This window comes from Theropithecus gelada, chromosome 6, assembly GCF_003255815.1.
Source record: "Theropithecus gelada isolate Dixy chromosome 6, Tgel_1.0, whole genome shotgun sequence".
Lineage (NCBI taxonomy): Eukaryota > Metazoa > Chordata > Mammalia > Primates > Cercopithecidae > Theropithecus > Theropithecus gelada.
In genome coordinates, this window is record NC_037673.1 from 35,323,058 (window position 1) to 35,350,123 (window position 27,066).

Genomic DNA, 27,066 nt, shown 5'->3' on the forward strand with positions numbered 1-27,066 from the left:
TTATATCGGAAATATGTACAGATCAGCTTGTTCTTTCTTGGATATTAACATTCACATTTGCTATTAAAGGCAGAACTGAACCGTTTCCAAGATACGAAGAGACTCCTTCAAGATTATTACCGGGGAATGGAAAGTAAAATCCCAATAGAGGACAATAAGAGATTTACTCGAATCCCTTTGGTCCAGCTGGATAATAAAGACAATTCCGAAAGCCAGCTTAGGTAAGGCAGGCTATTATATCAAACTGTAATTGTTTTAAACATAAAGCTTTGTGATTTAAAAGTAATTACCACTAATAAAAAATCACACTCCTTTATCTGCAAATCCAAGGTCCAAAAAAGCTCTAATAACCAAACGTTTTTTTAATCGTTTTTGTGTCATTAACTTAAGACTACTAATATGCATGATCCAGTTTATAGGGAATATTTACTCATTTTGCTGCAGAGATAAAATGCGTTTTATGATGGAGTCATCCCACAGACTCTGCAGGTGGTATTCAGGAATATATGGAACACACAAATTCTGAATTCTGAAACACTTTTGGCCCCAACGGTTTCTGGTAAGAAATTATGAACCTCGGCCAGGCGTGGTGGCTCACGCCTGTAATCCCAACACTTTGGGAGGCCAAGGCAGGGGATCACGAGGTCAGGAAATCGAGACCATCCTGGCTAACACGGTGAAACCCTGTCTCTACTAAAAATACAAAAAACATTATCTGGGCGTGGTGGCAGGCACCTGTAGTCCCAGCTATTCAGGAGGCTGAGAATGGTGTGAACCCGGGAGGCGGAGGTTGCAGTGAGCCGAGATCGCGCCACTGCACTCCAGCCTGGGCGACAGAGCGAGACTCCAATCTCAAAAAAAAAAAAAAAAAAGAGAGAGAGAAAGAAAGAAATTATGACCATCTAACACTTTTATGAAAGGACCAAAGCAGGTGTGTGTGTGTGTGTGTGTGTGTGTACATACTGTATTATATAAATGAAAATGGAAGGTGTTTTGAGTCTTTTACAGGTGAAGGCATTGAGAAATAGTAAAGTCTCAGTAGTATGTGATAATGACCTTATGAGAGTGACTGAAAGACCTATTAATAGTCTAACATCAGATTTCTGCCAGCAAAAAAATAAACTTGGTGGTAGGATAGAAGAAAAATTTTATTTTCTGCCAAGCAAATCCTGTGCAATGTAAAAGTCTGTAAGTCATTGTTTTTGTACATCCAATGGGTAGGGGCAAGGGAAAGGCAAGATCCCCAACTCTGAGAAGTTCTGAACAAATAGAAAAATGTCTTCTAGAAATGGGAGGTAGGAGTGGTGGTGATTCCTGTGGCATGGTTTCCAGCTATAAAAAATTAAGAGAGCTTTTAAAATTAAAGCAATTAAAAAATAGAAATCAAAATCCTTAAAAATTAAATGAATTTTAATTTGAACTAAATAAAATATAGTGAAGAATTAAAACAATCCTTTTAAATGATCAGTAGGCAGGTGATAAACAAAAAACATTATATCACATATGAGGAGGGGAAAAAGAAAGTCAGATTTAAAAAAATAATATAAAGTCACTGAAAGTTAAATGTAAATCTCCAAGAGAATGAGCTATATATTTGATGTTGAAGGCAGTGTACCATATTTTTACAAGTTTGCTCAGTCAATGCAGGTGTCAGGAGTTGCACAAACTAAACGCAGAATAATGAATATATTTTGAAGTAAGACAGATCTGGTTTGAATCCTAGTTCTGTTAATCATTGTATGTAAATAAATTAAGACAATTTATTTGTTGTCAAGTCACTCCATCTCTCTTAACCCTCAGTTTCCTTATCTGTAAAGAAGGGATGTTGTGAAGATTATGGAAAATAAAATCTACAAAGCATTTAGTACCATCTCGTGGTATCAGAAGATGAGACTGAGTCCCAATAACTCTCAATAAATATTGATTATTACCTATTGTATCTTCCTGATTTGTTTCTTTTACCCTCCCTTGTTCCAAAAAGAATTTGAGATGGCCTGAACACAATATTTTATGCAGTGATCCAAAGCCCATTTCTGTTCTCTCCTGGCTTTTTCCATCTACTCCCATCACATCCCTGTCAGGCCCATGTGTACACAAGAATATCTAAGAGTAAAAATGTGCCCCCTCTTTTTGACACAAATAGAAGGAAAATATTCAGCAAGATGCTGAAAGAGAACTTTGAGATTAAAAACAATTTTAAAAAATCCAAAAGCAATATAAACCACTAGAACCATCAAAAGAGGCCAAATGTCTATGTCTAGAGTGGCAGTACATTCTGTTCTCAGCACATGATAGCAAGTTAGGCATAATGGGTAAGCTGTTGATGTTGGGTAGTAGAATGAAACTGGCAAAAGAACAGCCAGTTCTTATTTCCTGTGAATAACTGCACCAATCTCAGCCTCAAATCACAGCTTTGGGTACCCACTGGAACTATCAGTCAATCAATATATCAACCAAGTAACCTATCAACCTGTCATATATAAAGGAAAACAAGAACAATGTTAAAAATTTTCATATATTTTGTCTGCTTTATTCCTCCCAACAACCATATAGTAATAATAATATTAGTAGTAGTATCATAAGATTATTCACAATGATAGTAATAACTCTTAGTTGATAATGAATGCTTGTAATAATTATCGTATTTGTATTATTCCAAGAGGAACTGAACTTGATAAAGTCAAATGACATGCTCAAGTTTATACCTACTAATAGTGAGAGAGCTACCTCAGAGTATTTTCCAGTAAATAAATTCTAAATGCAAATTCTTATTCTAAGTTATATACCACCAGTTCTGTCGTCCAAAGCAAGATGTTGAAAAATACATGTTGTACTGTATTAAACATCTCGAGATGATCACATAAGCCTTACCCTAACTTTTTGAGCACATGAATCACAGTCAAACTGGAGTGACAGTGATTTAGCCTTATTTGATTTTTAAAATGTAATTTAATTTGGGGGTAGATGAGTAGCAGATCCTCAATACACTGCCTTTTTAGGCATGGTAGACTGTGACTGTGATGCTGTACCAGTGATTCATTTTTCTGAATCACTGCTCTGTTCTCCAGCAACTTGAGTCTATAAAACCAAATGCTTGTTCCTAGATTACTGATTCTGACTCTCTTCCTCTAGTTTCAACAAAGGCATCCTTGGAGCTGTTCTCTTCTCATTTCTTCCCCAAGCTGATAGCCCTTTGCTCTTTCTATTACTAAAGGGAGATCTCAGTCACAATAAGCATTCTACCTTGTAGATCTTTCCCTGCTTCTGTTAACCTTTGAGATCCTGGGATCCTTCTGGGATAAGATATTCCCAGAGGCAGCTCAAAAATTTCTTCACAGGAGCAGCAATAAGGGAAGAGGGAGGGAGAGCTTAACTTTGTGTCCCCACAGCACTTTATAAAACAAAGAAAAAACCTTTGTGGGGATGGTGCTGCAGGCTACCCCACCTACCATCAAAACTTAGCTGCCTCTGTGCAGTAGCCCCTTTCAGACCTCACTTGACTATTAGTCATGTGCTACTGTCAGAGGAGATCAGGTGTGTTCAATGTGGTATGGCCATGGACAGTCATGTCCTACCTTCAGTTGTGCCTTCTGGGGTGCCAAATGATACTTGTCACCTTGGAAAAGTGATGCCCAGTTTTGTTTGGTTTGCTTTTTCATGACTGACTTTTTAATTTATCCTTCATGGGAAGTGTATGCTCTGGAACAAATTACAAAGTCGCATTTTTTTATAATGGCCATTGTCTAATCCTCTGCTTTATAATTACTGAGAATTAAGTCTCAAAATTATGTTTTTTGTTGTTGTTTGCTTTGAGTCTCTTCTTATTAACAAGACGTTCTAGACCACAAAAATTTTAATGCAGTCTTTTGTAATCTTTTCTCCATTAAAATAATTCTTCCAGGAAAACTTTGAAAATTGAAATTAAACCAAGAGAGTAAAATTTACAAAGTAACATGGTCACAAAAACAGAATTCTGTTAAGCAAAATTTTTATATCCCTTTTGCTTGTTTGTTTCTCAAAGAATTCCTCTATTTCCTCGAATATCCATTTCTCTGGAAACAGTTACGCCCAAACCAAAAACAAAATCAATACTGAAGGGCAAGATGGATAACTCCCTAGAAAACGTTGAGTCCAACTTTGAGGCTGATGAAAAGTTGGTCATGGACACCTGGCAACAGGCTTCTTTAGCAGTATCTCACATGGTAAGCAATGTTCGTTGTATTTCCTATTAGTAATACACATTCATTGAATACCAAGGTTGATAATATGCTATAAGTAGAAAATTTACACAATGTTCTCAAGCACTGTAGAAAGTTGTACCTTCAAAACATTTTTTTTTTTTTTTCCTGAAAGAAATAGAGAAATGTGATTTGGTCAATAAATTTTTGAGATCATGAAACAAATGAACAAACACTTAGGTTATTTTCTGTGCTGGACTCCGGTTCCAAGTGCAGGGCCTAAAGGCATTCAGGAAATGTTAATGAGGCGGATCAAGTGTAAGAAAATCAAGACGGAATGGGTCTGGGACCAAGCGGAAGTCACACCCCTGCTTGCAGGGGCACATGCAATTGCCATTTAAAAATGAGGTCTGGCATGGTCAGATTTTCCAATTTTCCACGAAAAACCAGGCATTTAGATTTTTATGTAAAACTACTAATTTTAACATGTAAGAAATGAAAGAAAAATTTTTTAAAAATATTCTGCAGAGCCAAGCAAATCACACATCTGGCCTACAGGGCTCTAGCTGGCAACCCCTCTGCTAGGCATTTTTCCTAAGTCACCTGTGGGGTAAGTATTGTTATTACCCAATTTACGGTGGGGAATTAAGGTTCAGAAAGGCTAAGAAACTTGTCCAAATTCTCCTAGCAGGTAAATATCAAAATGAAATTTGAACCTAGGTCTATATGACTTCAAAGCTTATATCATTTCTACCCAAATCAAAAGGGAAAGGGGAGGCATACACGTAACTTTAATCCAAGCAGAAGGTCCACACCATGAAGAAGATACACACGGAGTTTAACTCAGATGATCAATTGCTATTCCCTCATCTACCGGGTCCTGGGTATACCAACATATCTTCTCTTTTCACAACATGCCAAGCCTTCTTTGAGTTTCCATGAAATATCTCATTCAAACAGAAAGCAGCATCAACTTTCCAAACGACTTTGTGAAAGAGGCAGAAGAGGGCCTTGCATCACAGGTCTCACAGCAAACAAAATTTCCTACTGGGCACTTTCCAAGCCCTTCTTGGCCTCTCTGCCTTCAGGCTTCTTTTTCTCTGACCTTCTCATGCAAGCAGACTCAGTGTTTCCTTTCTTCCTCCCTCTCTTTCTTTTGTTCTTTTTACCCTCTCAGAAGCAATGATAACTCCTCTCATTGTTTTGCATGACTTAATGAACCCAGCTAAAGTAAATACTCATGGCACCACTACCTGGGGAGAAATAGAATAAAGGGTGCAGCTACCTAGTCATACTTTGCTTCTTCCCATTCCTAACGCACTTCATATTCTCTAAAGGGGACCACCATATTGCCTTTTTAGGAATCATTTCCTTGATGTTCTTAAAAGTTTTATTACCAAAGTCTATAGCTCTAAACACTGATGTGTAGCTTTCCTTGCTTTTGAGCTTTAGATAAATGGACTCATATCTTTTGTCTTTTTTGTGTCTTTTTTTGCTCAAGTTTCTTTGTGAGATTCATCTTATATTGTTCATTTTTTGTTGCTGTATTGTGTTTCATTATATTAATGTATCACAATTTATTTAACCAGTGTGCTTTTGATATACCTTTGAGTTTTCAATTTGGTGTTGGTATGGATACTATGAATGTTTGACCATGTCTACTGGTACCCATGGGCATAGATAACTGTTGGGTATACATCTAGCAATATGTGCTATCTTCAAAGTTAGTAGACAATACTATACATAATACCTCAGTTTTCATAGGTAGTACTAAACCCTTTCACCGTTTCACTGAACTATCATCTTTGTTATACATTAGATGACCACTTATGTGTAAGTCTGTTGCATTGCTCCAATTGTCTATCCTTATGCCAACACCACACTGATATCATACCATTTATTTGTTACCTGGATGAGCAAATCTTCCCATCTTGTCATCTGCCAAGAACATTTTGGATTTTCATAACTTTTTGCCTTTCCATATTAATTTTCAAATCAGCTCATCAAGATTCACAAAAATGTTGGCTGCTGATTTTTAGGGCAGTATTTATCAGATTATGAGCATTCCTTTTCATACCCTGTTTACTCTGAGAGGTTTTTTCATGAATTGTATTTTCAAATGCTTTTTCTGCCTCTAATATATACTTTTTTCTACATTTTCTGTTAATGTGAAAAATCACACTGACCAATTTTCTAATGTTAAATTTATATCACATTCCTAGAATAAGTCCAACATTTTAATGAGACATCATGTTTCTTACATATGGGTGGATTTGTTTTGTTAATACTTTGTTTAGAATTTTAGTCTTTGAGTAAGACAGTGAAAGTGAGAGAGTGCTGTAATTTTCCTTTCTCATGCTATCTTTGATGGCTTGGAGCATCCAGATAATACTAGCTTCATAAATCAAGCCTGGATATGTTTCCTCTTATACTTTGGAAAATTTTATCGAAGTTAGGATTATTTCTTCTTGAAATGCTTGGTAACATTCACTAAGAGGCCATCTAGAACTAAAGTTTTATAGGAGTTTGTAGCAGGAGTTTTTGTTGCCCTCCTCCCACCCAGGAATTCATTATCTTTAATAGATTATGCAATGCTTTCTGGTTTTGTTTCTTCTTAGAAAAAACTTGAGTTGATTTTGGTAAATATTATTTTGCTAAGAATTTTTCTATTTCTAAATGTTTAAATTTATGTGTATGAAGTTATTTAAAGTGGCCTACGTTTGTGTTAATATTTGCAGTGTCTATATGATGTTCACTTTGTCACTTCTGATGTTTATTATTTGTGCTTTTCCTCTTTTTTTTAATCAGCTTAGCCGGATATTTATCAATTATACCAGGCTTTCCAATAACTGACTTTTAACTTCATTCATTTATTTTACTGTGTGTGTTTTTTCTTTTCTTAATATCATTTTTTTCTCCTGCTATTTTCTTTGGGTTTACTTTTCCATTCTTTCCCTAGGGATTTGAGATAGATCACAGTTTATTAGTATCCAGTCTTTTTTTCTAATATACACATTTGCTACTCTAAAGTTTCCTCTATGACCACTTTAGCTTCATCTCAAAGCTTCTAATAAGTTACTTTTATCATCGAATTCAAAGCATTTTAGAAATATATTTTTAATTTTCAAAAGAATATGTTGTTTTCCTGCTTGATTACATTTTATTTGTGGAACATATTCTTATAAAAATTTTTGAAGTTGCCTTATGGTCATTTTTTGAGACGTTATGTGTGTACTTGAAATATATTCATTTAAGTGTTTGGTATACATATTGTACCTTATTGTTTGTATATAAATATTTTGATATATTGATTATTTTATTATGTATTTATACATATAGATTATATATCATTGTTCAAATCTTACTTTTCTCATTTTATTTGTTTTCTCCTTTGAATTATCAAGAGAGTTTTAATAAGATCATCTGTAATTTGGTCAATTTGCTTTATGTATATTTGAGAATGAAATTGGGAAAATATAGATTTTAAATTGTTAAATCTTTCTGGTGAATTGAACCTTTTGTTATTATGAAGTATTCTTCTGTATATATAGTGCCTTTGTTTTGTAAATTATACTTTTAGATATTGTTTATATGTCATATCGTTTCATCCTTTCGTTTTCATCTTCTCTGTGTCTTTTCTGCTTTTATTCCCCTCTGTAAGTTTGGTCATCATGTATTCTGTTACTAGTCTCTTAGCAGTTACCCTAGGAATTACACCATGAATTAGTGGCTCCACAAAGTGTATTATTTAGTCAATAATTCATGGTGTTATTCCTAGGGTAGCCACTAAGTGATTTAGTGTGTGCTGTTTCCAAGCTAACGTGGGGGAAAGATGAAATTTAAAATATTTAATCCAAAAGAAGCAAAGAAAAGAGGGCAGAAAAAATATTCAGGACAAGCAATACAAATAGAAAGTACAGAGAAGATGGTAGATTTATAGCCCAAATATTCTATGACTACATTAAATTTAAATGGGCAAAATGAACTAGATGAAAGAAAATAAGTATTAGATTTTTTTTAAATGGGATATGATGCGTATAAGGATACTACAATGGTTTTTCATTATTGACCTAAGAATGGGTTAGTGTGATGATCTCCACTTGCCATCATAGAATCTCACACCCTTGACCTTCTTTTGGTCTTCAGCGTTAGTTTCTACCTTGATTCCTGACCAGTTAATTGTCTCTTTCCAGAGGTCCTAGGCATCTGTGATTGTGTGCTTCTATTCTCGTAGCAGTTATTGTCTTTCCCACTCATTTGGCTCTTAGTATCTAGGTTTTTGTTGTTGTTTTGTAATTTGTATCTTGTTAGTTTTAGTCTGAATACTTAACTAGATTCTAAAACTTTTTGTATACCTTGGACTTAGCATAACGCCCACATCAAACATAATATAATAGTAAGCCCTCAATATAGTCTTGAGGTGCTGCTGCTGCTATGCTGATGATGCTGATGTCAATATTAGCGATGACGTTAGTGACAATAATGATCATAGCAGAGACCACAACAAGTACCAAGCACCAGAAAGTGGGAAACCAGACGTAGAAGCTCTAGAAAAAAATGAGTTATTCTTATTGTTAAATGAGGAGCATAGACATAATCTACAAGTCTTATGAATCTCATTAAAATTACCTGGGAAAATGACACTTAAAAATAGTATATTCTTAGAAAGGGAGGGTCACATAGCACAAAAAACATTGGCTATGCCTCTTGATTAAGCTGATACGATTTTAGGAAAATCACTTAACTTCTCTAATTCTTTAGTGCTGTGTCTGTAATATTGGAGATAGTCTATCTTTCCTTTATTGAATGGCTGAAAAAAATCCAACGAAATACTGTATGTAAAGTGTTTTAGAAACTGTACATTTTAACTTATTATTATGTTAAGAAATGTATTCAAAATTGTACCCTTTTCCTTGTGGACTTTTAAAAATCTTATAGAAAGCATAGGAAAATGGACTGCTTAGTGATTAATATTACTAACAATTATATTTGAATCCTGCTTGACTTTGATGTCACACAATCTTAAGGGAACTTGGAATTTCAAATGAAACAGGTGTGATTCACTAAACTGTTGTGGGGCAAACAGCACCAGCTGAGATTAGTGCGACTAAAAATGAGAGCACTTTAACATAGGCTTTTTTCTACACAGCAGTTTTACCAGGCGCTATCCATTTAGTAGACTGTGTTAATTTTTGGCAAAACTTTCTTCTAATTAGCAGATATGCAGTGATTTCAAAGAAATAAGTCATGTTTTTAACGCCCAGAATGTCAAGGCATTATGTCTAAAGTTCTCTCCAGTGTTATAAGCTAGATTGCTGAATGAACTGTGACATGTTAATTTTTGATAGCAACCCAGAGGTCTTTGAGGAAAGTGGACCAGAAAAATTCAGACAATTATGATGCGTAATTATGCAGGTAATTATGATAATTATCATCATCACAAAGTTGTTTACAAAGGAGAAAACTCCAATTTTGAAGAAAATTGCTAACTTACAGTGCTTTGCAGGAACCGATTAAAAATTTAATTGCGTGCAATTTAGGGGAGGAATTTTAGCAAGTCTGCTTTCCGCTTTACTAAGAACTTGCAAGTACAGTATCTGGTACTCATTTTTATCAAAAGGGCATCTGGTTTAAAAAAAAAAAAAAGGAAAAAGCAAAGGCAGAAAGAAAGAAAAACACCAAAAAAAAAAAAAACACACAAAGAAATCTGCTTGCTCTCTGAAACCTTTCTGTATTCCTCCAAGATTCTGTTGATATTGAAGAAGTTGAGGGTGCATTCTGTGGAATATGATTCTTTTGAAAGAAAGTCCATTGATTATTAAGGATCTACTGGGCATCCCCTTTGAGCACAGCACATATACTCAAAGCTATGAAGAATACAAAGAAGTAGGACTGGCTTAGTTCTGGGAAGCATGAGGCGCCTTTGGAGGGTGGGGCAAGATTTAACACTCATAGAACACTTGGGAACAGTTACATGCTGCCATGGGGTATGAAGTGTGGCAGAATTTTGGAGAAGGCAGGAACTGGCTAGTCTATCTCACCCACAAAACTGCAACAGTCTTTGAGGGTAGAGATTATGCCTTATTCACTTTTCTATTCACCTCCATTAATCTTTCTCTGTGTCCTCTCATCCCCTCACCCCATTCTCCCTAGGAATTATAAATAATTAAATAAGCCCTCATAGCCCCCATTTTTTCATCAATTGCTTTTTTAATTGAGATTTTAGAGTTTTAAACCCTATGTTGCTACTGCCTCCACAATGTGTGTATGTGCGCGTGTGTGTTGTTTCTACCTTTGGGATTCTTTCCTGGGTTCTCATTTCTTGGGGCAACACTCATAAACAACCTTCACCTCCCAGGGGCAGTTGAACTTATTGCCAAATGTCCAGTATTTCTAACTACAATTACAACCCCAGTGACAGAAGCCTCAAGACAAGAGTGTACATATATATAAAATCTTAATTTACAAATAACTATTGCATATATTTGTAAAGTACAGTGTGAAGTTTTGATGTCTGTATACATTGTGGGATGATTGAATCAAGCTAATTACCATATCTATTACCTCACTTACTATTTTTGTGGGTAGAACATTGAAAATTTACTCTTTTAGCAATTTTGAAAAATACAATACATTATTATTAACTATAGTCACCGTGCTGGGCAATACATCACCAGAGCTTATTCCTTTTATCTAACTGAAACTTAGTACCTTTGACCAACATCTCCGCTTTCCCTGTTCCCCCTACTCACCCACCCCAGCCCCTGGTAACCACTCTTCTACTTTCTACTTCTATGCTTTGACTTTTTAAGATTCTACAAATAAGTGAGATCACGCAGTATTTGCCTTTCTGTGCCTGGCTTATTTTGCTTAGCATAATGTCCTCCAGGTTCATCTGTGTTGTCACGAGACAAGGTTTTTCTGCTGCCTGAAGTGCAGAGCCAGCCACAGAGGAGGGGTGGAGGGATACCTGCGGTTCCTGACCCCATGGGTGGGCAAGGACAGAGCTTCTCCATTCAATACTTAGAATGAGGTGACAGAACAACTAATGTCAAGCCAGGACACTTGTGAGAATGAAAGGAGGCGCTTGGTGGAATGGAGAGAAGCTGAAAGTCAGCCCAGCAGAGGAAGCTAAGAACTTTGGGGTTAGCCTGTGGAATGGGTCAACCTCACAAATACTGAGTCTTTTGGGGGTGATATTTAGTGCTTAAGTAAAATAGAAGCCCAGGATTCAACTATCTATGACCCAATTAACACAGGGCATGCAGTCCCAAAAATTGGCTGTTGCCAAGGGTGATGAATATATATAGGTAGATACCACAAATATACACCCAGAACATAAACAAATACGCTTCTGCAGTATTAAAATTTTATGAATGCAAATAAAAGAAAAATATGTAAAAAAACAAACAAACAAAAAACTCTGTAGGGGATCAGTTATCAAAAAAGGTTAAGAAACAATGATACAGGGAAATACCCCGGATTGGAAGTCGAGAGATTAAAGGAACTGAGAAGTATAAATGTGTGTCTGAGATTTAAAAGAAAGGACTTTTTGCAAAACCATGGAGTTGTGACACTCTGGAGGTGGCAGTGAGGAAACATAAGGATGATTTGCAGGTGGGGCTTGAGAAAGTGAGCAACCTCCACACAGATGGTGGCAGGGAAGTCGCATCTTGGGACAGGGCCAGGTTTCCACTTAAGTCAAACATGGTGGGGTGTATTTTGTAAAGTTCGAGTACGTGGGCACAATTGTTTACAGTGGATTAAGGTTTTAACAGAATTTATGACTACATCCAAATGGTTACCATATTTTATAAATGCTACATTAACTGAAATATTGCTGTTATGCAACCAGGTGGCTGCCGAAATTCATCAGAGGCTCATGGAAGAAGAAAAAGAAAACCAGCCAGCAGATCCCAAAGAAAAATCTCCTCAGATGGGTGCAAATAAAAAAATCAAAAAGGAGCCACCCAAGAAAAAACAGGAAGATAAAAAACCCAAAGGTATTTATGCTTTTAGCACTCAGAACTCTGGATGCCTAAACCTCTCCTTGGTAGAAAACAAGCATTTAACTAGACACGTTATTAGCCTCTAAGCCACTAAAATACTACTCATTAGGTTTAAACTAGAGACCCAGGCTTCTATGATTTGTGATGTTAGTGGCAAATCATATTGCATACCCAGCCCACCTAACTTGTTTAACCAAATAGCCAGATGTACCAAGGGTAAAACAAACCTCAAAGACAGTTTTGAAATGTTAAAAGAACTTCCAGGATGGTACTATGTCATCTGAAAAGTCTATGCAGAAAGGCTAACACTGCAGTAACAAAGAGAAGTTTAAAAGCTATGTTTTTAAAGCTATGTGTATGTTTCAGGGGCAAGTCCTTTTCTCCTGGAGGCCTCCTGCCTAAATCCCTGCCTCAGTAGCATGAGGAAAAACAAAGAGTTGAGAAAATACATCTTGAAAGAGATCCCTAATTCACCTTAGGAATGAATAGCTTTGGCATCAACATTACCCTCCCACTCTGAAGTGGAATCCTGGGAAGCAAATGAACAGAACTCACTCCACTCATAGATTGCCCATGATATGTTTATTATACACCTGCTATGTGAAATGCTCTAGATGGATGCCAAGAACACAATAGTAAATTAAAAATAAAACCAAAAATCACAACCACAGTCCCTGCCCTAACCCAGCTGTAGTCTTGCAGTAAAGACATGTGACTATTGTTCTTTGATAGGGGAGGTACAAGTACCTTAAGAACAAGGTCTCCCCAACTCCGTCCTAGGATGTATAAGACGCTTCTTAGATGGAGAACATTCAAGCAGCCAGGAATGGGAGTTAAAGAAAAGCACTGAGGATGGAGGAAGGAGTGGGTCAGTGGCACTTGAAGGAAAGGGAGGAGTATTACCTTGATAAAGAACACACCGCTTAAGTCCATCTCAAGTGGCAGGAATAAGGGAAGTGCTTCTGTTAACTTTAATGGAATAACTGTTGGGGTCTGATCCCTTAATTTTACAGATGATAAAACAGAAATCTAGAGAGATTAATCTCTCCTTCATCTGTAACTTACATATACATCTATTATTGCAACACATTACAATTTCTTTGTTTACAGTATGTCTTCTTTACAAGATTTGAACCCTTTGAGGTCAGACCCTCAAAGAAAGATTAGTTGAACTGAAAATAGAGCTATGTAAATGAACCCTGCAACTAGAATCATATTGCCATAGCCCATGGGTAAATCCTTTGATAAGTACTGACAAATTTATATTTTCTAATTAGCTTATATAATCACTGATGTACTTATAGTTAAGTTGTAATTAAAATTAAAATATAATTAAATTAGCCAGGAGCAGTGCCTCACACCTGTAATCCTGCACTTTGGGAGGCCAAGGCAGGTGGATTGCTTGAGCCCAGGAGTTTGAGATCAGCCTGAGCAACATGACAAAACTCTGTCTTTACAAAAAAATACAATAAAATAGCTGGGTGTGGTGGCACACTTCTGTAGTCCCAGCTACTAGGGAGGCTGAGGTGGAAAGATTGCCTGATCTTGGGAGGTCGAGGCTGCAGTGAACCATGAGCATGCCACTGCACTCCAGCCTGGGTGACAGAGCAAGACTGTTTCAAAAGATAATAATGATATTTAAATAGATTCTAGATTCTTGACCATCACCCGCATTTCACTCACATCTTCTTGCGGTTATTCTCGTATCTTCTTTTTTTGGTGAAGATCTAGGAAATATTTTGCTAACGGAAGTTATCCTTTATGGAGTGGTAATTCTGCAGGTGTCTAATGGGGTCAGCACTATGTTGGGATTTGCTAATTTCTGTCCCCAAACTCTGGATTTCACTATATTTGGAAACTGTAACCATCTCTGCACTTGCTACATACCTTATTTTTTAATTATACTACACAAATGGGGTGTTTTTATATGAGTCGAGCCCAGGAACCATACAGAGAATTCTCAAGGAAAAATTCGGTATTTCATCACACACACTGAGAGGACCAAGGTTTCATTGTTTCCAAATCACTAGAGGTTTATAGCTTAACAAATTTTGCTTTGTGCTCATTCTGTGCAAATACTATGTGCATACCTTTGTATTTCGTTAGTTTACTCAGCATGTTTCATTGCCCTTTCAGGTAAATCACCACCTATTGCAGAAGCAACTCCTGTCATAGTAACAACAGAGGAAATTGCTGAAATCGAAAGGAAAAATGAGCTGAGGCTCAAAATAAAAGAAGAACACCTTGCCGCCTTGCAATTTGAAGGTAGCAATTGAAACGACTAAGATGATGCTGTTCAGTAGAAAGGAGACCAGTAGCCAAACAGCCCACAACTGACTCATCAACTGCCTCAGACTATGTCTATAAGAACATACAGCAAAGAGGTTGAAAAGTACAATATTCAGTTGACTGATTTTGTTTGACCACACAAGGACTAGATTTGAGTGTTGCATAAGTCAGATGTTTTGACATCACCTAATCAGTCTTAACTGATGGCAGTATCTCAAAAAGGATCAAAAAGAATTTGGGAATGGGTTGGAAAAAACAATAGCAGTAATTAAGATCTCATAAAGCAGAAACAAAAGAAAATGTTGAAAGTTGGTATGATTTTATAGGTTTAGGTAGGGACTACCTAAAGTAAGTGGTTTTATATTACAGTAAGAATAATTTAGGCCCCTCATTAGGAAAATAAATTCTAACTAAAGGCTAACAGGCCCTGAAAGTGCGTTCTTGGGAACAAAGGCCATAGAAGAGCCAGTCATATATCTGTTATGTTCAGGGGTGTTCTTCTCTATAACAGCAATGACTCCACGAAACATTTTCCTTATGGCTCTCCTAATTGTCTTGTAATGCAATTCTAAATGAAATCTGAAAAGATCAGGAAACTGAGCAAACCTATCCTAAGGGGAAAAAACATGGTCAATATACAAGATGACAAAACCACAAAAATGTGGCATGCCGAGAGACCTATAACTACTCAGTGACTATTAACTACTAAGGATGCTTTCCATCCCTTGTTTCTCTTGTTTTCTCTCCCCTGTCTTCCCCATCTTACTACCACCAACTTCTATAACTCCAACAATAAAATCTGAAGTCAGTTGAACACAGGGAGATTGTGGCATCAGGCAAGTCCAGGACAGATGCATCTGCCCTATTGCCTGCCCTGCATCTGATTTCAGTGGTTTTCAGTATACTTCATCTTTCAGTTCATTCCATACATGATCCTTAGTGTAGCAAAATTCATTTATTCATATAACAAATGATTATTGACTTTCTAGTCTGTACCAAGTCCTGTGACAGTTGCTGGAGACACATACTTGTATGTACGAACATAAACAAAAAATAAAACTCAGTCTCAAGGAAGAGAAATGCAATCACTGTTGCATGTTGACCTGTTGACAGCTGGGCCTGTAGTCACAGCTACTGAAGAGATTGAGGTGAAGGATCGATTGTGTTTGAATCCAGCCTGGGCAACATAGTGAGATCCTGTCTCAAAAAAAAAATGTGATATTGGTGGTGGGCATATGGGGCAAAGGGGACATGAGGGGAGTTCCTGACTTACCCGAGGAACTAATTCTTGAGCTGAAGTGGAAGACTATGGAGAAGTTTTTCCAGGGGAAAAACTGGCTTGAGAATGAAGAGAAGTATTGCGTGCCATGGCAGAGAGAGGGCTAAGAGGGATATCAGCTTGTGAGTAGCTTAGGAGCATGAGTCATGTTCTGGAAACGAGCGACTTGGGAGATGGAGAGGCTAGACCATGGAGGGTTATTTAGGCCCTGCCAAGAATGTTCGATTCTTCCCTGGTGGCAGCTGGAAGCTAGTGAAAAATTGTGAGCAGAAAAGTGATTATGATCACATCTGCAGGTAAGACAAATTACTCTGGATAGTGTGGAGGTGGATTTGGATTTGAGGTGGGGGAAGAAAGTTAGAAAAAGTAGGATTGAGGCTATTGCAACAGTTTAAGTGAGAGATAATCAGCACCCAAACTAGGCAGTGACAACGGAAAAAGCCAAAAAGAGAAACTGGAAAAATTTTGGAGATAAAATCCACCAAACAAATTATGTGCTAGGATCAGTAATGGACCCGGGAGCACATGGAGTTTGCCCTGCTTTTAGTGGCGCTGAGAAATACAATGGCAATGCCACTCCAAGTTCTAAAGTAGGGAGATAAGCAAGAGACTTTGTCCCCCACTCCCTTTTCAAAATTCAGAAATTACCTATGTGTGTTCTCACATTTCGTTTGTCAAAGAGTAGACTGCTATAAAGTGCAATAGATAAAAAGCTCAATTATAGTTTTGGTTCAGATAATTTCTCAAATGACTCTACCACATACTACATTTTACTTCTCAGTGAGATGGATATTATCTTACCTATTCTGGTATGTTAAATGTGCACCTAAAGCTTCAAAAATTGAAGCATGAGTGGTTTCAAAGTGAATCTGTTCATTAGTAAATGAGTGCACTGCAATATGTTAAAACATTCTTATTTCTCTTTGCAAATAGAAACAGCCACACAGTTTCGACTTGAACTGATAAAGACAAAAGCATTGGCTCTTCTTGAAGATTTAGTAACAAAGGTGGTTGATGTATATAAACTCATGGAAAAATGGCTTGGTGAGAGATACTTGAATGAAATGGCCAGGTAAAGTACCACATGACTTTCTGAAAATATGTTTTGTGTATTCTAAGTACCAAAATTGATGAAGATTTTTAAGGTATTTACAAATTTAAATTACAATTACAAATATAAATTTTGACCTTTTAGGAAATCACGTGTATAAACAGACAACATGAGCTTTACTATTATGTTTGTATTAACTCTTTTCTAACAGTAAATCATGCATCAAAGGGTTCTATTGCTATATTTAACTTTGCACAGTATTTATAAGTTTAGCTGTCATACTGATCAATACGAACCTTATTTTACAAGGTAAGATTATAGTTAATTTAAAAATAGTTTTCAGAAGTAAAATAATGCTCCATACTTTTCTAATGGTAGATTTATTATTAGTCAGAGCCAATTAAGGGGAGATTAAAAAGTCATTCACTGGAATGTTTTACCAACTAGACTTACTCTCTTTTAAGACCAACCCCAAGTTTTACTTTTCTGTTGAGTTCCGAAGACTTCCCAGACTTCCATTGCTACTGAGGGGCAATGACTCCCATCCTGTTAGTTCACCCCTAAAAGGTACAAAAAGGTAGCTCAGCAGAATGAGTCATGATTGTCCAGACCAGGAGCTCCATCTTGTCCACAAATTAGAAGCATGGTTGACGGCTCTGGGCCTCATTGGCTTCATCTATACAAGCAAATACTCCAGCCAGCTATTTCAGAAGTTTACACTAGATCTAGATTCCAAGATGCACTACAGTTTACAATAAACATTTACTGAAAACTTATAAGTTGCTACACAAAGAGTATTCAAAAGGCAAGTATTCTTAGAAGCAACAATTGTCATGTAAAAAGCAGCTGTTATGGTTTGTTTTCTCTGGTCCTTGTCTCATAGTGAAGTTCTTCTGTAAAGTCTTCAGCCTAGTTGTTTAGAACTGCTGCTCCATAGTAAAACAAACAAACAAACATTAAACAGAATAAAAAATGCAAACACAAGCATAAGTAAGTTAGTTTACTGCAGTAATACTTAAAATCATTTTGCTACTGGATAACCAAGTCAGTTACTCATCAGCATCACACAGCAGTAATATTCAGTTCTGTTCTCTGCCTACTATTTTCAAATGAAAGTGTATCGTCTTCATTTTTGGGATCCATGACTCCCATCCATGTGGCCATCCAGTGTAAATGCATATTAGTTTTAGCAAATGTACTCATGTTTCTCAGATTTATATTGTATATGTCTTTGCTCTGTGAATATACATATGCTGTCATGAACCGTGGCCCAAGAAGTTAAAACCTAGAAGTGTGATACAAATAAATAAAAAAATAGTTGGCAGGTCCCTTTGACCTTCAAATCCTGTTTTCATTTTCCGGGCACTTTTTTCCTTCCATTGTTAAGATTACTCCTAGTAACCTTCCACTAGGTGGCGCGCATCTGTTTTAGTATCCTGATTCCCAGTAAAGGTACTGTTATTCTATTAGTCTTGTTTTACAGAGTATCCTACAGGGTTATGGTTGGGTCTCAATCCACATTTGGAGTCCCTCCTCACTCACGTAAACTCAGCAGCTATCCAGTGACCTTCTACTCTGTCCCCGAGCACGCAACCACCCTAAAGCATAAACTAATTGACTAACCCGTATTACGTGGACACTCACAAAGACAACGTTCTGGAGTTGAATTCGAGTATCTTTTGAAAGATAGCAACTAATACTACTTTTTAAATTTTCAGTTGTATGTTCAGTATATGGTATATTTGGTGCTTATGAATTATATAAAATCAGATTAAATATGCATTTTTCTGTGATGCTCACTTTCATTGTAATATATAAACAAGATCTTGTCTTCGGTACAGCGATAAGCACTTATTCATGTATGAAACCTCTCTAGCCTTTAAAACGACTTTTAAAATGTCATTAACTATACCCGTAGTACAGTTTAAATCCTTGCCGTATGTGAGTTCACATTAATAGCCATAAGATAGGGAGTGTTGTGTGGTTGATTCCATTGCAAAGACAAGGAAATTTAGAGAGCTTAGGTTACTTGCCCCAGGATCTGTGGCTACAGAGTGTCCTAGGATGAGAACTCAGATTCCAGTACTCTTTCTACCACATCATAGTGGTTCCCAACTGTTGCTCCTTTACCATGTGATCTAGCTAGGAATTGTTATTCTTCATGAAGACAGCAAAGCAATTTCAATGGATTATATGCAAAAGAGGCTATTCTGATATCATTTGTTTTAGATAACATCAAACTTCTTGACAGAAATAGAGAAAAGCCACTCTTCTAGAAATACATTATCGAACTTGATTCGCTTCATAATTCATTCTTATTGCAAATAAATGTATTATTCTAATAGTCATGTTTTACAGAGTATTGTGCCATATAACCTTATTCTGGTTCATACTTAGAATGAAATATAACCCTTGATATAATCTTGCTTACGTAGTAAAATATATTCTAATACTAATAAAAACTATATTTAATAGATTCTCTTTAAGTTCAGTTTTGTGTAAAATGTGTAACTATTAGCTATTTAATAAGCATGCATTTTCTATTTAATCTGCATTTATTTACACCCTGCCTTTTTACAAAATAGATTTGGGGACAAATTGAAATTTATAAGCCTGCAGATGGAGTTGTCTAACAGCTATATAATGTGTTTACTTTTGTGTGTATGTCTTATAAGCAAACTTTATTAATCTAATAGTATCTTTCATGGGGTTAACGCTATCCATTTTACCACTTTCAGTGTAGAAAAATTAACTGACGTAGCTCGCTATCACATTGAAACATCTACAAAAATTCAGAATGAACTTTATTTAAACCAAGAAGACTTCTTCATTAATGGCAATGTAAAAGTCTTTCCAGATCCTCCCCCACCGATACGTCCTCCACCTGTAGAAAAGGAAGAAGATGGCACCCTGACCATCGAACAGCTTGACAATCTTCGGGATCAGTTCTTAGATATGGCACCTAAAGGTAAGAAAAATAATTATTGTGAAAAGAGCACAAAAAAAGGTTAAGATTAACCAGGACAGCAATCACTTGCCAGCAAGTAAAATCAGCTCTATGGGATCATGTAGCACTAAAACATGTCCTTGCTTTGTTCTAGTTTATTAAATATTTGTTTCATACAGCACAGACCCTAATTAAACAAGCAGAACCCACTGTGAATAATGCTTGAGCAGTGTGGTGATCTTCATTCCTGGTAATTCCCTCTCCTGTCCTCCCTGCCCCTTGCTGACAGGTTTGTATATTTGAGTATTACTCCACTTGGCAGCTTACAGAAAGACTTTATGCATACTTCTAGTTTAGATATTGTATTGAGATTATGAGTTTGTGTCTCTCTGAGGGGAGACCAGGGAATAGAAGATCTCCCTTTTATGTTGGCCTTTTCCCTCCGTGCTTGTAGACCATAAGCAGAATCAAATAAGCTGTTAGAAAATGTTGGCTTAATTAATTAGTTTGTTCGTGTGTATGTGTAAATGTTTTCTGCGCACAACAATTTTAGCTCTTTCACATTTTATCAGCATGGACCTACAGCATCTGCACAGGCTTTTTTTATTCAGGCATTTCCTACTTCCAGATATTCTTCAATGAGTTCTGTCAATTGATAGCTCAAGTAATTCAGACAGATCATATAGGATTATCATCTCCACTTTAAAGGTCTAGACACTGACTCGCAGAGGAGTTTAGCAGATTTTTTGCCTATGATCATATGTCATTCAGAACTCTGCAGATCCAAAGTTCTTGCCCCTTCTCACTGAACTAAGTTGCCGCTCATAGCAGATTTCTTTTATCGTTCAACATATACTACTTATTGGGAAATTATTACTTTTGCCTATAGCATAATCAACTGACTTTAGTATTAATACAATGTTACTTTTAAAAAAATGTTCAGTATTTCTAGAAATTCACATCATATATCATTAGTAAAAAGAGCATTACTCTAAGTCTGAAAGCTTCCTTGCCAAGCCCAGTGGGTGAAATTGGTGTATATGTGTGTGCCTGGGTGAGCCTTGTGCTTTGATATGTCAGCTCATCAAATCAGCTAGAGCAGGCTTTACAGCTCCAAGGTATAAAAGCTAACACTTCAGCTGTGGAGGGACAGAGGTGCTGTTTGGCAGCATTTGGGCATGAAGGAAACATGGCCATCAGCAGGTACAAAAAATCTCGACTTTACAAATCAGCCCATGAAATCCCTTCAGTCCTTTGGTCAGGCAGAGTGCACCCTCTTCTCCATGGTGCGAGTTTCACAATGCCCTGTTATTATGTACTTCCCTCTTCAGAGTTGCTTTTTCTCTTCATTTTATCCAGTCCATTATTTTACACATAAAATAAAAAGATATGTGTAAATGGATTCTAATCATGACATGTGGTTTGCTTTAATCCTACATTCTGGTGACTGGGAGGAAATCACTCAATTAATAGGTAAAAACTAAAGGCATCTGGGGCCACTTGAATAAGTAGAAGTGGATTTTGAAAATTATGATCCACTTATATTATCTTTCAGAAGGGACCCTAGTATCCATGATGCTAATCATAATACTTTCTTGGATCCAACCTCAAATCCATAGCTCATATTTCAACTAAAATTTTAAAAATAAATTTTAAAAAATAGCAGCTATAACTTGACATGTGTCTCAGAAGATTAACTCTAGAAACCCTTGGGAAACAAAGATGTCGACAGATAAATGTTTTCAGACAATGGGAGAAATAAGAAGGGAGGGAGAGGAAATATAGGAAGGGAGGGAGGGAGAAACAGAAAGAGTTTTTTTTTTTTAATTTTTATTTTTTAAAAAGCAGAGTAAAAGGAAACCACTTGCTCTAGGAGCTGAGAGTTTAATTTGAAAAGGCAAGCAAAGAAGAAGGAAATATGAACAACTATTAGAGTTCTTTCTGGGACCCAATATGAATGTTATTCAAGTGCTCAAGAATGCAAAGCATCAGTGTGCCCTGAAATTGGTCAGGGAAAAGTTTGTGGAGCAAAACTTTGGAGGGGAAGTTGAAGAGGGTAAAGAGATTTTGTGGCAAGGCTAGAGAGAATGTTTACAGCTAGGGAAACAGCTGCTGGAAACCCTGCAGACAAGAAGCGTGAGGATAGGAGCATGATGTTTGGGAAACGGTTAGGAGACTGCTCTGCTTTTCTTTCTCCAACTGCATGAACTTCAGGCGAATGGAAGAGGAGACTTTCTCTGTCTGAGGAACCACCTCCACCCAGCCAAGCTGGAGAATTAACCCATATGCAAGAATAACAGTTGTAATTAACACAGAATTTACAAGGCTATACAATACTGTAGGAATTGGGGATTGTGATCATTCAAAGTGAGTTATGCATGGTCTATGGGCAAACAGTTTAGACTCTTTTCTCTATTAACTCAATTATACCATTTGAAAAACTATGTATTGCATATATTGCTTTTTAGGCGTATCTAAAATAATTAATAAGTATTGGGAATTTGATTGACAGGAGTAATGTTCATTGTTGTTATTCTTACTATTCTTATAGAGGGCAGGGAAAAGTACTATTCCATTTTCTGCTTCCCAGAGTCACAGAATTGGAGGTTCTCTACTGATACCCTTGAAATCAGGCTCCAAACATTGACAATGGCCATGCCTCAGAAAACCCATTAACTGCTGCTCACCCCTTTTCCCCGTCTCTTCTGGCCCCACAAAGTATACTCTGACTTTTTTGTTTTTCTACCCCATTTGGCAATTGTTCACTTAAGAAACATGATACACACCCATCCGTCTTTTAAATGAAGGCTTTTGTTGTATTTCTTCCAAGAAATGGAAAACAATCCTTTATGATACCTTCCATTGTATTTACCCTAGAACTCTACAATTTCAAAAGACAATCTTAGTGAGTGATAACAGGTTTGAGAGTATGGAGGAGCTGACTGAACATGGTGTGTTTCAAATGTGTGATCCTGCAGAACTTCCTGCTCAAACTTGCTATTATTTCTATGCCAAGAAATATAAACATTTTCCTATATTATTTCATATATGCCCATGTAACATATAATATCTAAGATGCAACTTTCAAGTTCACTAAAATATGTTAACACAGATGGATTTTTTTTGTGGGGGAAGCATACATATTTGCATATAATAGCCATTATGTTACTATCCCCATGGTAAGATTTTTTAGCAGATTTATAAGGAGCACTGATGTTACTAAATTACACTTTGCAAGTTTTAATCATGCCACACAAATACAATTATTGGATTATTATTTAATCTTTTATTAAAACAATGACTGAATGGGTTAAATTCTTGTGACTAGATGGTATCAGGATGTAAATGGAAAGAACTAAAGCTTCAGGGGTTTTCTGCTACATATTGTTTAATTCGTTCGAAAACAAAAGTCTTCATTAAAATAGCCCTTACTAAAGAAAACATAAAATTGAAAAGCATCATATATTGTAACATATTCAACACTCCTTTTCTGGTCAAATTCTGCCACTTAATGATGATTCTACCTCTCTTTTGGTAAAGGTAATGATGAGACCTAAAATAGTATTTATTGATATGATTGACACAAATATACCAGAAAAATAATGACCTTATACATGATAATCAAATGAGATCATGCAAAATGCAATGAAACAGTTGATTACACTTGCATTTTTCCTGCCACTTAGCAAAGATCCATATTTTAGAAGCATGAGAACAGCATGAGTAAAAGAAAGCTGATGAATTAGCAAACCATTCTTTCCATCGCGTATCCTAGGAATCATTCCTATGAGCATACTCCCGGCAGAGTTAGATCTACTGAATATTTTCTGAATTATAACAATAGCCAATTTGACCTGGTCACTATGTGTCAGACCTTTTGCTAACATTTTCATATGTTAATTCACTTATTATCCACCTCAGTCTATGATGGGATGTCTAGAGCCAAACGGTTCTTTCTCAAGTTCACCTCTTGTCAAATGACTGTCATATGATCTTGGACAAGTTACTAAATTTCTCTCTGTGTCAGTTACTGCATCTGTAAAATAAGAATAATAATGATACATATTCCATGTATTGAAATCAGGTTGTTATGAGGATTAAAGTAATTAATATATGTAAAGTGCTTAGAAAGAGCATAGCACATAGAATGTGCAATTTAAGTGTAATCATATAAGCCATTGTGACTTGATTATATAATTATAGTAATGTCATATTAGTATATAATATATAATATTATACAATATTGATACAAAGTAGTCTATTATCCAAAATGTTAGCTTGGTGTCTTGGAAATACCCTAGTAGGCATTTGCAATATTACCGCTGAGTACTTCCAAAAAAAAATGTACACCACCTGGTAGAATTAAATCATAAAGTAATGTGGCTTCCTAGGGAGTACAAGCATTCCAAACAAAAACATTAATTTTGTGTACTCCAGTAAGTTCTGGGTAGGTACATCTTGTCTCCAAACATCAAACATCAAATGCCAAGTACGTAAGGAAGACAGCCTTTTTCTGATGGAAGCAATTTGGATTCTGTTGAAACTAGAATACTTTAGCAATGTTCCTCTGTCCACACTTAAGCCATAGAACCCTTTTTCCTTGTAAGCCCATCGGTACTCTATGAAATGCCTGCAGAGATTTGGTTCATAGCTATTTTTGCTTCTGAGAAGCTACCTGAAGAGAACATAGTTTAGCAAATTCTACACCCTCTCTTTTTCTTCAAAAGAGGCAGCATTTGTTTAAGGCGTGTAACATGGCTCTAAGAAGCTGGCAAGGACCCCTTTTTTGAATCCCTTTTGGAGACCAATAGATTTTTTTTTTTTTTTTTTTTTTTTTTTAGAGATAGAGTCTGGTTCTGTCGCCCAGGCTGGAGTGGCGCGATCTCGGCTCACTGCAAGCTCCGCCTCCCGGGTTCACGCCATTCTCCTGACTCAGCCTCCCGAGTAGCTGGGATTACAGGCACGTGCCACCACGCCCGGCTGATTTTTTTTGTATTTTTAGTAGAGACGAGGTTTCACCATGTTAGCCAGAATGGTCTCGATCTCCTGACCTCGTGATCTGCCTGCCTCGGCCTCCCAAAGTACTGGGATTACAGGCGTGAGCCACCGTGCCCGGCCGAGACCGATGGATTTAATGACTGGTCTCAGAGACAGAGGGTGCACATTCAGAACTCTAGGCTGTCGTGGTTAAGCTAGATCATTTAGCAGCATGGTTTTCACAGGAGGTCAAAAGCAGAAGTAGCTATTACTGCCTATGTGAATCAGCAGGAGGGTTAGCTCAGAGGCTTTTGAAACTGGACTTTCCAGGAAGAGAAACAGGGGAAGGGTATTCCAGGCAAAGGGGAAAATGGAGCAGCTGTGGAGATTTTGAGATTGCATGACGTATTGAGGGAACTGTGAAGAAACAAGAGGCAGGAGATGGGACCACAGAGAGCTTGTGGTCAGGTTGTGAAGTCTTAAGTGGCTTGCAAATGACATGTAGGAAAGGATTTTCTTTTTTTTTTTTTTTTTTTTTTGAGACGGAGTCTCGCTCTGCCGCCCAGGCTGGAGTGCAATGGCCGGATCTCGGCTCACTGCAAGCTCCGCCTCCCGGGTTCACGCCATTCTCCTGCCTCAGCCTCCCGAGTAGCTGGGACTACAGGCGCCCGCCACCGCACCCGGCTAGTTTTTTGTATTTTTTAGTAGAGACGGGGTTTCACCGTGTTAGCCAGGATGGTCTCGATCTCCTGACCTCGTGATCCGCCCGTCTCGGCCTCCCAAAGTGCTGGGATTACAGGCTTGAGCCACCGCGCCCGGCCAGGAAAGGATTTTCAAAGGCATTTAGAGCCAAGTGTCGTGGAGAATGGATTGGAGCAGGGAAGAGGCTATGTGTGAGAGAGTGGCAGGCACTGTCAGTCTCTCTGCAAAGCCTCAAAGAACCCAGAGGCAGGAATAAGGGCACCGGAGTGGTTGGTTGCCTGAAAGGAGTAACTAGAAAGTTCTATGGATTTTACCAGTCTTAGTGCCTGTGAGAAAATTATTAAAATACAATATTATGTATTTGCAGGTAAGTATTTTGATCTGAAAATTGTCTAAGTTAGTCTGACATTAACCCAAATCAAGAAATACCGAAAGATTTCTTAGAGAAGGGAATACTACAGAAGAATAGGTGTTATTGACAGAATTATCACAGCAAGTGGCAAAATATGGGGATTAAAGCAAAGAGGACTATGGCCCCCACCTGCCTTTGCTTCTTTCAATGGGCGAACTCTTTCCACTAGGTCAGATTCATATCGCAGAAATGCAGTAGTGAATCTAGAAGGCTTTAGACCTGTTAAAACTGTTTATGGGTAGAGTTTCAAATGTGTCTTCAGAATGAAACACACAGGTATTCTGAAGCCAGACAACTTACGTTAGACAAATGAAAGTATATACTCAGAATTCAAGGTAATATCTTTTGGAAAATCTGTCCATAGAACTAAAATTCTGTTTTGAAACTAGCACAATCAGTATTGGAAATTAAATTTTATTTTTTAAATGTAAATTTTAATTTTAAATTTACTTTTAAATTTAAATTTATATATATATACACATATACACACACACACACATATATATATATTTATATATTTAGACAAGGTTTCACTCTGTAGCTCAGGGTAGAGTGCAGTGGCACAATCATGGCTCACTGCAGCCTCAACACACCCCCTCCACCTCAGCCTTCCAAGTAACTGGGTCTACAGGTGCCTGCCACCATGCTCAGCTAATTTGTTTTTTTAATTTTCTTCTCTTTTCTTTTCTTTTGTAGAAATGAGGTTTCACTGTGTTGCCTATGCTGTCTTGAACCCCTGGGCTTGTGATCCTCCCACCTCAGCCTCCCAAAGTGCTGGGAGTACAGCCGTGAGCTACCATGCTCCCTCAATATGTCATGCAATCTCAGAATCTCCACAGCTGCTCCATTTTCCCCTTTGCCTGGAATACCCTTCCCCTCCTTTTCTTCCTGGAAAGTTCAGTTTCAAAAGCCTCTGGGCTAACCCTCATGCTGACTCACATAGGCAGCAATAGCTACTTCTGCCTTTGAACTCCTGTAAAAACCATGCTGCTAAATGATCTAGCTTAACCACGACAGCCTAGAGTTCTGAATGTGTGCCCTCTGTCTCTGAGACAGAGACAAAAAGAGATGTTAACAAAAAGATACTGTATTTTTTCATTTCTTTATTCATGTATTCACCAGCATTATGTGAGCAGCCCCCAGGCATAGTGCAACAGGCCTAATATGGAAGACTGACAAGTAGCCCCATGTTTGAGTAAGAAAATGAAGGCAGTAGCTGTCA

At 37.2% G+C, this 27,066-nt stretch overlaps 1 protein-coding gene across 1 annotated transcript in view; it reads left to right on the forward strand.

Annotated features, from left to right (window-relative positions):
• SPEF2 (sperm flagellar 2) overlaps positions 1-27,066 on the forward strand; it is a 196,068-nt gene that overhangs the window by 142,316 nt on the left and 26,686 nt on the right. The window contains exons 25-30 of the mRNA XM_025387975.1: positions 70-221; positions 4,022-4,202; positions 12,034-12,181; positions 14,324-14,452; positions 16,689-16,827; positions 19,545-19,774. Coding sequence (XP_025243760.1) covers positions 70-221; positions 4,022-4,202; positions 12,034-12,181; positions 14,324-14,452; positions 16,689-16,827; positions 19,545-19,774 — 979 coding nt within the window. The remainder of the gene's footprint in view (positions 1-69; positions 222-4,021; positions 4,203-12,033; positions 12,182-14,323; positions 14,453-16,688; positions 16,828-19,544; positions 19,775-27,066) is intronic.